The 12,979-nt window shown below is 38.1% G+C and overlaps 2 protein-coding genes across 2 annotated transcripts; both read left to right on the top strand.

Annotated features, from left to right (window-relative positions):
- Positions 1-835: 835 nt before the first annotated feature.
- On the top strand, positions 836-4,803 carry LOC104215832 (receptor-like kinase TMK3). Its single transcript, XM_009765736.2, has 2 exons — positions 836-3,553; positions 4,025-4,803. The coding sequence occupies exons 1-2, from the start codon at positions 1,195-1,197 to the stop codon at positions 4,531-4,533; spliced, it is 2,868 nt and encodes a 955-aa protein (XP_009764038.1). The 5' UTR covers positions 836-1,194; the 3' UTR covers positions 4,534-4,803.
- A 7,024-nt stretch (positions 4,804-11,827) lies between these two features.
- Positions 11,828-12,394, top strand: LOC138873549 (uncharacterized). The gene is made up of 2 exons (XM_070152019.1): positions 11,828-12,086; positions 12,192-12,394. The coding sequence occupies exons 1-2, from the start codon at positions 11,828-11,830 to the stop codon at positions 12,392-12,394; spliced, it is 462 nt and encodes a 153-aa protein (XP_070008120.1).
- Positions 12,395-12,979: the final 585 nt, after the last annotated feature.

Genomic DNA, 12,979 nt, shown 5'->3' with positions numbered 1-12,979 from the left:
TAGTAAGAAGCTTATTTATTTATACTTAAAAGACATGTAAAAGAGAAACAAGATAATTAATATGAAGGAGCTAGTAGTACTTCAAAATAAAGTTATTAATAGAAGTATTTATAAAACATGTTTGGAACCGTACGTTTTGCGACCATATATTTATATATGGGTAAAGGGCCGTCTCTCATTTTCAAAATTTATTCACCTTTTTTTTTCCCTCTTTAAAAGGCTAATTTAGCCAAAATTTCAAAACTATATGCAAATAAATTCTTACAATTGTATTAATAACATTATGAGATTAATTTATTTTTTTTACAAATTGTTAAAAAAATTTATAAAAAGAGTTAGTCAAAGTATGAGGAAACCAAATTTGAACAGCAACAAAAAGAAACATTTTGGGACGGGAGAAGTAATACCTTTGACAGTTAAAGAAACAACTGAAACTCAATAATTTTAGTGGAGTGCTTCCCTTTTCTTTTTGGTTTCATTAAATAAAAGATTTCTTGTCCCAAAAAGATAAAAATAATAATAAAAAGACTTGGTATTACTTTCCACAATCAACCATACCAGCGAGGTCCATATGGAAAGTTAGATGTAATTAAATACTTACGGGTGTATGCTTGTCAGAAAGGCTATAATACCCCTACCAGCACTTTCCTTCGTAATACAAAGAAAATTCAAGACATTCCCCCTAAACATACATTCATTAAAAGAGGCATGTACTAAGCTTCTGTTATGCACAAAGTTCATGATTAACCTGCATACTGTATTTGTGCAAGTTAATGTTTCTACCACGAACCCGTAACCTCACCGAGGCTCTCCTTCTAAAGAGACATTCATTATACATGTATTTTCTTGGATAAGCATTTCTCATGAAAGATCCACTTTTTATGGTCATTTCTTGCTCCTATATCTTCAAACAACAGATTCTTCATTTTCTTTTCTATTCTTCTTTGTCTTTTTTGCTTTTTGAATTTTATTTTTCTCTATTTACTAATTTTATTTTGCTAAAAATTAAAGCCACTGTGATTGTCAGCAAGAACACCACCATATTAGTAGCACAAGCATTGTGCTTTTTTTTTTTTCTCACTCCAATTATCACACTCTCTTTTCTCCTTGTCTCAAGATTTGACCATTAGGTGGCACATGTTACAGTAGCTTTCTTTGGTTCTGTTTCAGTGGGGAGTCTTAAATGCATGTCCAATGGTGCTTTGTGGATCATGTATGGAGCTTGTTGTGACACTGTTTCTTGCTCTTGCTTCACTTGTTTTCAGTGTTACAGACCCCAATGACTTTGCTATTATCAATGAATTTAGAAAAGGACTGGAAAATCCTGAGCTTTTGAAATGGCCTGATAATGGTGGAGACCCTTGTGGTTCTCCAGTTTGGCCACATATTGTGTGTACTGGCACCAGAATTCAGCAGATTCAAGTCATGGGTTTGGGATTAAAAGGCCCTTTACCACACAACTTGAATCAGTTGTCAAAGCTCACGAATTTGGGCTTGCAAAAGAACCAATTTAGTGGGAAGTTGCCATCTTTCAGTGGCTTGTCTGAATTGAAGTTTGCTTACTTGGATTTCAACCAATTTGACACAATCCCATCAGATTTTTTCAATGGACTTGTGAATCTACAAGTTTTGGCTTTGGATAGTAATCCTCTGAATGCTACTACTGGTTGGTCATTACCAAGTGGATTGCAAGATTCAGCTCAGTTGCTCAATTTGACAATGATTAACTGTAGTTTGATTGGTCGTTTGCCTGAATTTCTTGGAACTATGTCTTCTTTAGAGGTTTTGTTGCTGTCCACAAATAGGCTTTCAGGGCCAATTCCAACCACTTTCAAAGATACAGTGTTCAAGAAGCTTTGGTTAAATGATCAATTTGGTAATGGTATGAGTGGTCCAATTGATGTTGTTACAACAATGGTGTCACTCACAAGTCTTTGGCTTCATGGTAACAAATTTTCAGGTAAAATCCCAGAGGGTATTGGTAATTTAACAAATTTGAAGGAATTCAATGTGAATAGCAATGAACTTGTTGGTTTAATCCCTGAAAGTTTAGCTAATATGCCATTAGACAGTCTTGATTTGAATAATAATCATTTTATGGGTCCAGTTCCTAAGTTCAAGGCTACTAATTTTAGTTTCCAATCCAACCCTTTTTGTCAAACCAAACAAGGGACAGCTTGTGCCTTAGAAGTTATGTCACTTTTAGAGTTTCTTGATGGAGTGAATTATCCATCTAGGCTTGTTGAATCATGGTCTGGTAATAATCCTTGTGATGGAAGTTGGTGGGGATTAAGCTGTAACAATAACCATAAGGTTAGTGTCATAAACTTGCCTAGGTCTAATCTTTCTGGTACATTGAGTCCTTCAATTGCAAACCTTGAATCTGTTACTCACATTTATCTTGGATCTAATAATCTTTCTGGTTTTATTCCATCTACTTGGACTAGCTTGAAATCTTTGTCTGTCCTTGATTTGAGTAATAACAATATTTCCCCACCTCTGCCAAAATTTACCACCCCTTTGAAACTTGTTTTAAATGGGAATCCGCAGCTGATCTCTGGTACTGCTGGAGCAAATCCTTCGCCAAACAACAGCACGACCCCTGCGACTTCACCCTCTTCGTCTGTACCATCTTCACAACCCAACGGTTCAAGCTCTGTCATTGTTAAACCCGGTGAGCAGTCACCAGAAAAGAAAGATTCCAAGTTTAAGTTAGCCATAGTTGTGGTTCCTATTGCAGGTTTTGTAGTTTTGGTTTGTCTTGCTATTCCGTTGTGCATTCATGTCCGTAAGAAGAGTAAAGATAAGCATCAAGCTCCAACTTCTCTTGTGGTTCATCCTAGAGATCCGTCTGATTCTGATAATGTAGTCAAGATTGCAATTGCCAATCACACTAATGGAAGTCTTTCCACGTTGAATGCAAGTGGTTCTGCTAGCATACACAGTGGTGAATCCCATATGATTGAAGCTGGGAATTTGCTCATAGCGGTTCAAGTACTTAGGAATGTGACTAAGAATTTTTCTCCAGAAAATGAACTTGGGCGTGGTGGATTTGGCGTGGTTTATAAGGGAGAATTAGATGATGGGACACAAATAGCTGTCAAAAGAATGGAAGCTGGGATAATTAGCAACAAAGCGTTGGATGAATTTCGATCTGAAATTGCTGTTCTTTCAAAAGTCCGACATCGGCATTTAGTATCTCTATTGGGATACTCTGTTGAAGGTAATGAAAGAATTCTGGTATATGAGTACATGTCACAAGGTGCTCTTAGTAGGCATCTTTTCCACTGGAAAAACTTCAAATTGGAGCCTCTCTCTTGGAAGAAGAGGCTTAATATTGCCTTAGATGTCGCTAGAGGGATGGAGTATCTACACACGTTGGCTCATCAGAGCTTCATACACAGAGATCTCAAATCCTCAAATATATTGCTGGGTGATGATTTCCGAGCAAAAGTGTCTGACTTTGGACTCGTGAAACTTGCTCCTGATGGAGAGAGATCTGTGGTCACCAGGCTGGCCGGAACGTTTGGATATCTGGCACCTGAATATGCAGGTAACCATTTTTTTTCCTTTTTCTATATTGCTATTTGAAGTGTTAGGAAATACTGTCTACTTTCAGTCTTAGTGTAACTATTTGACTAGTTATTCCTGTAGCCTAGGTTTGAATTTCTGTCTTTCTTCAATCAAGGACATATCATTGAGCTCTTTTAATTATTTGCATATGAAATGTATAATCAATAATTTTGTTTTTTTCTCATTGCACCGAAATACAATAAAAGAGAATAAAGCGAAATGCCAGCATCAAAATCGGTACTTTGACTGTGTTCAATGATGGGATAATTTTTAATAAGGCTTACTTTATCAAAGAGAAAGAAATATGATTTTTTCAAAAAAGGCATGTTTGTATGACAATCTTTACTTTTATAGACCCATAGAGTATGCTTAACTCAATTCTGAAGTATAATGAATTATTTTGGCATTCCCATTTCTTAACTCATATATATGACCTGCTGATTTGATCCAGTTACGGGTAAAATCACCACGAAAGCAGATGTCTTTAGCTTCGGTGTTGTGCTAATGGAGTTGCTAACTGGGATGATGGCACTTGATGAGGATAGACCCGAGGAAAGCCAGTACTTGGTTGCATGGTTCTGGAATATCAAATCCACTAAAGAGAAGCTTATGGAAGCCATTGATCCAGCTCTGGATGTTAAAGAGGAGATCATTGAGAGCATCTCAACCTTAGCTGAACTTGCTGGTCACTGCACTGCAAGAGAACCAGGCCAACGGCCCGATATGGGACACGCCGTGAATGTACTAAGCCCACTTGTTGAGAAATGGAAGCCTCTTGAGGATGATCCGGAGGAATATTGTGGTATCGACTACAGTCTTCCCCTCAATCAAATGGTGAAGGGATGGCAAGAATCGGAAGGAAAAGACTTGAGTTATGTGGACCTCGAGGACAGTAAGGGTAGTATCCCTGCAAGACCAACTGGATTCGCGGAGTCCTTTACATCAGCTGATGGTAGATAAAAGGAGGTACTTCTCTGTGTAGTAGATGTAGATAGTACTTTGTAAGATTTTGATCCTATTCCACTTACTTTCTTTCATTTGTTTTCTTCAATGTGAATGTATTAGAAATTTAAAAGGCCATGATACATAATGTGTCGCCTTTTCCTTCTGTGAGATGTAGATATAGAATAGTGATGAAGGAGAACTATTTACCAGGTGAGCTCCTCACACGGTTACTATATATTTTCATCTTCTACTGCAGTGAGAATTTTAGAGCATTTTGTACCACAATTTTGCATACTTTATAGATTTAGCACGCTTTAATTTGCTGCTTCCGAAGTTTTGGACTGAGAAAAATACTGATGTTGAAATAGCCCTTAGTGTCGTTTGATTTGAAGAAGCTGACCATATGGCTTCTTCTGTCAGCTTAAATATGGCAAGACATTGAGATGTTAACCCTTATGTTTTCCCTCATAACTGTTGCTTTGAGAAAAAGTATGATATATCTATCTACAGTATGGAGGCTATCTTGTTTTGTTTCTATTTTAATTTATATGCTACAATTTAAAGTTAATCTGTTCTTTTTTTCTTTGATCTTTTGTAACTTTATGGGGATGGGAAGGGAAAATGAAGAGGGAATTATAAGGTGGGGAATGAACCTTACCAACAAGGTGAAAGTTCCGGTAGTCAACCAGCCGGACTATTAAGAGGCATAGCTCAGCCCTTTAATTCTTTAGCTTCCTTTGACACATAAAAGACATGGTTTCTAGTAAGATTGAGATTTTCTTTGTGAGTTTGGATGTATGACATCCAACATTCATATGATGAGATTTTCTTTGTGAGTTTGGATGTATGACATCCAACATTCATATGATTACATACAGGAAATCTGTTTACCTTCAAAATCGGATATCAATTGAATTTATACGCGGTTTTAAGGATACGTGATATAATTTGATACAAATTGAGAAAATAGATTAATATTGAAATTAATGATAGCAAAATGAATGCAAACCACACAAGTTGAACAGTGTTAGCCTTGAAGGTGAGTCACCCTCGAGCCAGAATTTGCCTCAATCGATATCAGAACAGAATAACAAGATAATAAGAAATAGAAATAATAATGTATTGCCTTTGGATGCGTGTTACAATGTGTATTACAAATAATCAGACCCCCTTTCTATAGTAGGAGAGTCCTACTTTAGATACAATTCCACAAAAGGTAAGAAATCTCATGATTTGCTAATTAGTTGGTCTCTCGTTGATACGTGCTGAGATTTTCGCCATGATATCCGACCGGTTACGAATATTTTGTCCTTTCGTTATTCGGTCTGATAATATTTCCTTGAGCTTGATCGCAGTCGGGGTCGATTCTGGAGCTACGAGCTCGATGATCTTGAAGACACATGCTCTTACTTTATACCTTAGTTTGATATAATTCGGAGTCGATCTTTAACCCATCACGTTTCAGCCCCGATCTGTCATGCAATAGATGAGCTCGGTTTTGACCGTATACAGATAGTCCCCTCATTTTTTGGAGAGTAAACGACGAGAAACGATATGAGCCCCGATCTTCGTCTTGATTCTTGCGCTAGAAATGATTTTACTAACGAAACGTCTCGTCAGTCATGTCTTTAATGGAATTTAATGTTCGTCAGTTCCTGCTCGGCCATTACTGGTTTTGAACCGTCATTTGTAAACTATAAATACTCAAACTTTCATTCATTCAAACTTTACGTTTAAACCTCATCTTCTTTTGTTCTCAACAACCCTTTGTATTCTCCAACACTTGTACCAGATCTCCTGAGGCTTTTGCAAGAATATTTGCTTATGTCCATTCCAAAACGTTAAGCGTGACCTTTTAACTTTCTCTTCTTCATCTTTATTCAAAAGAAAAATGGTGCAAACTTCTAAGACAGTTCCATAAAAAGAGACTCCCTCTTTATCACAACATGCCGTCGAGGGATTAGCGGTGGAACCTCACCCTGAAGAGCTTGTTCCTGGTGGCTGCTCGACCGATGCTGATTTCAAGGTCAAAAAAACTTCTTCGGTTCCGGGTCGATGCGAGACGGTCTCGAGATATATATGCTCGATCTCCTATGATCTCCTCTCCAAGGTCAAAGAGGATTGCAACTGGGCTGATAAACATGTGGTGGTGCCTTCGCCTGAGGAGGCAATTACTACCCACGTGGAGTTTTTTTTAAGTATTTACACTTATCCCTTCATGTTGGATCCCTTAGACCCGGTTATCATTGCCTTCTGCAAGAGGTACGAGGTGACCCTCAGTCAGATTCATCCCTCTTTCTGAAGGATAGTGATTGTCCTCTGCTCTTTTTTAAACATAACTAAGGGTTGCCCCTTAACCCTTTATCATTTCATGCGCCTGCACAGTCCCCCACTCTATCGAGGGGGATTAATAAAACTTGTCCGCCAGGCCAGTAGGGTCCCATTCTCAAGTACAGACGAGGATCGGGACCGAGGCTGGATGGGCCAATTCATTCGTGTGAAAACTTTGATTTTAATCTCGGTCGAGGACATGCCATTTCCCAAGAAATGGAACATGAAACGTAAGTATAACTTTGCCTTAATGATTTTGTTTTTCCCTTTTCCTCCCATATTATCGACGTTTTATGGTGCACCATTGCTCGAATGCCGAATGCAGTTCCTCAACTCAAGGAGTGGGTCGAGGACTTCATGTTGCAGAAACCCTATTCCGAGCATGTGTGGCACGAACTGTCGAGCTACCTGGATCAATTAACACACGTTTAACTCGAGATTTATTCATGAGTACAGATATTACCAGTGCATCGTTGTGGGGCTACATGATTTCTTCTGCATCCTCCTCGCTGAAAGACAAAGTTCCTTTTGGTATGTAATCTCAACTCCGTTTCTCCCTTGTGATGGATACTTTGGTGCGTTTTAACATCGTACCTTGAGGGACATTAACCCCTCCAATGATCGTGTGGATGACGTGTTGAGGTTCTTCTTTCTCGGTTTGTTTATTGGAGTCCTTATTTCTGAAATGATTCTTGGCTCGGTCATTCAAGATTTTTGTTGAAGATGCCCGTTGTTGAATAATCGATCTACCTCCTCATGAGTCCGATAGGTCTGTCGAAACCATTCTTGCTCACGAGTCCCCGGTTGCTCTGGCCTCGTTCGTTTCTCCTCTCATTTTGTATAGAACTCCGTCCGGAACCATTGCTTCTTCGATCCTCATTGTATGGTTGGTATCGATCCCTTTTCGACCTTGGTTCATGACCAATATCTCTCTTGACTCTTCCAGCGGCTCTAATAGAATAAACGGACCCGGAAGGATCCCCTAGTTGATTATCTTCGACTCTGATCTTTGATTGATACCGATTTGCACATCAACCCAAGTAATAAGCGGATATTCTATCAGATTTTGCTTCAATTGATGTGAAGCCATCAAACTTCGAACATTGAGTCCTTGGTTAAAAGCTTGAACAACCCAGTCATCAGCAACTGGTGGCAGGTCCATCCGTTCCATTTGAAATCGAGATACGAACTCTCTAAGCATCTCATTATTCTTTTGCCTTACTTTGAAGAGGTTTAATTTCCTGGTTTCGACCTTGATAGCCCCAGCGTGTGTTTCCACAAAAGAGTCTGCAAGCATAGCAAATGAATCAACATACTTAGGGGATAAGTTGTGATACCATATTATGGCACCCTTTGACAGGGTTTCTTAGAATTTCTTCAGCAAGAAAGACTAGATCTCATCATCCTCCAAGTCGTTTCCTTTGATGGCGCATGTGTATGAAGTGACATGCTCGTTTGGATCTGTCGTTCTGTTGTACTTAGGAATCTCGGGCATGCAGGACTTTTTAGGGATCGGCTTTGGAGCCGCACTCAGAGGGAAAACTTTTTGTACAAACTTCTTAGAATCCAAGCCTTTCAATATCGGAGGCGCTCCCAGGATCTGGTCGACCCTAGAATTGTAGGTTTTCACCTTTTTGTCGTTTGCTTCGATTTTCTTTTCCCCTGATTCTTTTCGTTTTGTCAGTTTTTCGAGCATCTTTCTGATTTTCGGATTGTTACCCGACTAGCTCCCATTCGACCTTTTCGCGACCGGTTCCTCCCTACGAGTGATCTCACGAGATGGATCAGGCTCGATCCTGCTCGGTACGTGATTCTGGTTTTGTAGCTGAGCTATTGTCGCATGTTGAGCCTGCAATATTTCGAAGATCATCTGTAGATTGACCCCGTCTCCTTCATTGTTTTGAGTATTTGTGCCGTTAACCGGGCTCCACTACGGATGCTATTCTCGGGGTCAGGAGGGAGGCTAGTGCCGATAGCCATATGCGAATTAGCGTCCAACGGGTCCGCAATTGGAATTTCGACGGGATCAACGGGCGGTACCTCGTTACCGGGAGCTATGTTATTGTTTTCACCGTGGTGATCAAACACATTGTCAGTAGGTAGAGGTGCAAATTGTGAGTTTGACATTTTGAGCTTAACCCTGAAATTAAAGACACTTCAAAGAACAAGTGAAAAATAGTGTGTGTTATGAAAATTCGTATCAAATAACCACTATTATCCTTCGTCCCACGGTGGTCGCCAAATTGTTTACCCTTAAAATTGGATAACAATTGAATTTATATGCGGTTTTAAGGATACGTGATATAATTTGACACAAACTGAGAAAACAGATTAATATTGAAATCAATGATAGCAAAATGAATGCAAACCACACAAGTTGAACAGTGTTAGCCTTGAAGGTGAGTCACCCTCGAGCTAGAATTTGCTTCAATCGATGTCAGAATAGAATAACAAGATAATAAGGACTAGAAATAATAATTTATTGCCTTTGGATGCGTGTTCCAATGTGTATTACAAATAATCAGACCCTTTACATAGTAGGGGAGTCATACTTTAGATACAATTCCATAAAAGGTAAGAAATCTCACAATTTGCAAATTAGTTGGTCTCATTGATACGTGTCAAGATTCTCGCCATGATATCCGACCGGTTACGGATATTTCGTCCTTTCGTTATACGGTCCGATAATATTTCCTTGAGCTCGATCAGAGTCGGGGTCGATTTCGGAGCTACGAGCTCGATGATCTTGAAGACGCATGCTCTAACTTCATACCTTAGTTCGATATAATCTGGAGCTGATCTTTAACCCATCACGTTTCAGCCCCGATACGTCGTGCAATAGATGAGCTCGGTTTTGACCATATACAAAATCAGAGATTGTCTTTGCAGGAATACCAAGACATTAGCTCCCCGTTTCAGTTTTCTATCTCTCGAGCACTCAGTGAAAGAAGATGAATCAAGTTCTGCGGTCTTAATTGTATCCTTGCTCCTGTAGAAAGTCCTTTGGCTTGAACTCAAGGTTCTGATCTTCCCCCTCAGTTGCATCTCCCCTGCTAGTAGAGAAGAAGGGACAAGGCGCTAGATCAACAAAAGGACAGTCCAGTGCATTAAGCTTCCATTATGTGCGGTGTTTGTGAAAGGACCAGACCACAAGGGTCTATTGTACACAGCCTTACCCTATATTTTCTTCGAGAGACCGTTTCTACGGTTGTAGATCAATATATAGAGAAATTCATTTGTCCGCAAATAACTAGATTTTATGGTCAAGCGTCAATAGTAAAAGAGTTTGAATTTTATTACTTGAGCATGTTAAATCTCTTATACGTTGTGTAATTTTATCATTCACTCTGTTTACCAAGTTAGCAGCTCACAATTGACGTAAACTCTTACCTACAGGCTACAGTCATATTTAATTGAGTAAATTTCTCATACGTTATGTGTAATTAATTATTCACTCTTTCTACAAAGTTAGTAGCTCATACTTATAATGTAAACACTAATTACCTATAGTCATATTTAATTGTGTAAGCACTTTTTATACGTTAATGAATAAAATGTAAATGTAACGACCTAAAACTAGCTATTGGTGCAAGTTGGGGACACACGTTAATACACTTATTATTTGCTTCGTGCATGGAGCCAGAAGCAGGTCTTTCATTTAGGAATTAAGACTCACCTTCAAGAAAATGAAAGAACCCAAAGAAAAGTAGAATTAAGAACTCATATATGTGCATAGAGGCGGAACTAGGATTTCGAGTTTATGAGTTTAGAATTCTTAATCCTTTTATATTACTGAGTTCTAAATTAATAATTTGTAAAATTTTAACAAAAATTTCAAAGTAAATACATGATTTGAACCAAAATTATTGGGTTCAGCCGAATTTGCGACTGCCACAATTAATGTGCACCACTAAATTAAGCTTCAACCGACAAAACTACCAGCCGAAAACGAAACCTAAAATGTAGAATTCCAACCAGAAACAGTTGGCATTGTCAAAATTTAAAAAGGAGGTCATTTTCAAGCATAAAAAAATGGCCTTCAAACTAACCAACAGATGAAATTAAGACTTTAATTTGTACTATCATCTACGATTAGTAGCATAATTCAAGGTGACGTACATGATGTAGATTTCCTTATCGTGGTCACAGGATTTGCTCCACAATTTGGTGCTTGTCCTTGTCGCTTTGAATGATGTTGACTATATTAATTTGCACTTAAACTTTGGTTTACAAAACATACTTTGCTTGTAAAATAAGAGAATAATTTTCAAAATGTTATGAGTAGAATTCTATTTAGAGTGAACGTTGTCTATCTTGCAGAGAGTTTTACTTTGTGGCTAAGTCATTTTTCCCTTATAAATAGAGGGGTCTTACCCCATTGTAAATCATCCCAAAATTCAATAAGAATTTCTTCTCTTTCTTTCTCTGCAATATTGTTCTTCTACTTTTATTGTTTTATCACACGTTATCAGCACGAGACTCTACCGTCTCAAAAAGATTAAGGTACAACTTTTCTTCTCTTTTAATTATGACTGATATTATGAAAAGAAAGTTCGTTGCCCTTGAAATTTCGGGCAAGAACTATATGATATGAGTGTTGGATGCTGAAATCCATTTAGATGCAATGAGTCTTGGAGACGCCATTAAAGAAAAAACTAAATCATCCACCCAAGACTGTGCTAAGGCCTTGATTTTCTTGCACCATAACCTTGATGAAGGGTTAAAAATAGAATATCTCACAGTCAAAGATCCACTTGTTTTGTGGAATGGCTTAAAGGAAATATATGACAACTTAAAGTTGGTCACTCTTCCACAAGCACGATATGATTGGGCTCATCTGAGGCTCCAAGACTTTAAGTCTATTTCTGAATATAATTCTACGATGTTCAGAATTACTTCTAAATTGAAACTCTGTGGAGATACTATCACTGATTATGATATGCTTGAAAAAATGTTCACAACGTTTCATGCCTCCAATATGGTCTTGCAACAGCAATACAGAGAGAAAGGTTTCAAAAAGTACTCTGAGTTGATTTCTCTTCTCCTTGTGGCTGAGCGAAACAATGACTTGCTCATGAGAAATCACGAAAATCGACCCACTGGGTCTACACCATTGCCTGAAGTGGATAAGGTGTATTCCCATTATGCTAAGCGTGGAAAAGGCCGTGGCCCTATTCGTGGTCGTGGTCGTGGTCATGGTCGTGGCCGTGGCCGTGGACAAGGAAGAAATTTTCCTAGTGTTGATCACCCCCCCCAAAATAACCACCAAAAGTAGAAAGGGAAAGATGAGAAACCAAAGGCAAATGGTTCAGAAACCGAATGTTATCGTTGAGGTGGAAAAGGCCATTGGACAAATATTTGTCGTGTACCAAGACGTTTGGTTGAGCTTTATCAAGCATCTCTAAAGAACAAAGGCCCTGAAGCTAATTTTGTCTATGACAATGAATTTGACATCACCCACTTAGATGTGGCAGACTTCTTTGAGCGTCATGATGGAAAAATAGATCACTTGATCGGTGATGGATCTGTGGTTAAAGAAGATTGAGTAGTTTTGTTTTTATTTTTCGCCTATTCTTAGTAGCTAGTGAATAAACATCATGTAACCATAGTTCTTACATGAATAGTAGTCATTAATATTATTTATTTTATAAAATAGTGTTAGTTCATTTTGATTAAATATCGTTCTAATATTCATTTTAAATAATTACTATTATTTGATATTACTTAATTATGTGGCTGCTGATACAACATGAACGCTGCAGTATGAAATCGTATTCGTTTTGCGCATGGTGATTATCATTGATGTACTATTGTGATTGTGGTGTTTGAACTGGTAATTAATTATGGTATTGGGCAAATATAATGCAACATACTTTACAATGATTTGTGTTTAAGAATACACACGTAAGAATACAAATGTTTTGTACTATTAAATTTTTAATTAATATTTATTACTCCAATAACGTCAAAGTGATATTGATCCTACCATATTGTGGGTTATAAAGTGTACGGGAACATGGTCCTTACCTTTAAGGAATTCAACAGCAAATCCTTGTTCATTTATGCATAATAAATTGCCTACTTTATTTACGTTTGCAGCAAATATGATATCTCTCAAAGCAAACTTGGA

Source organism: Nicotiana sylvestris, chromosome 7 (assembly GCF_000393655.2).
Source record: "Nicotiana sylvestris chromosome 7, ASM39365v2, whole genome shotgun sequence".
Taxonomy (NCBI): domain Eukaryota; kingdom Viridiplantae; phylum Streptophyta; class Magnoliopsida; order Solanales; family Solanaceae; genus Nicotiana; species Nicotiana sylvestris.
Note: the sequence above shows the minus strand (reverse complement) of the source record. Positions and strands in the feature narration are given on the sequence as shown.

Excerpts from the sequence above, each read along its gene's own strand:
- LOC104215832 (XM_009765736.2), top strand. The coding sequence starts at position 1,195 with ATGGTGCTTTGTGGATCATGTATGGAGCTTGTTGTGACACTGTTTCTT. Across the intron at positions 3,554-4,024 it reads TCTGGCACCTGAATATGCAG|TTACGGGTAAAATCACCACG; the intron begins GTAACCATTTTT and ends GATTTGATCCAG.
- LOC138873549 (XM_070152019.1), top strand. The coding sequence starts at position 11,828 with ATGGTCTTGCAACAGCAATACAGAGAGAAAGGTTTCAAAAAGTACTCT. Across the intron at positions 12,087-12,191 it reads ACAAGGAAGAAATTTTCCTA|GCCATTGGACAAATATTTGT; the intron begins GTGTTGATCACC and ends GAGGTGGAAAAG.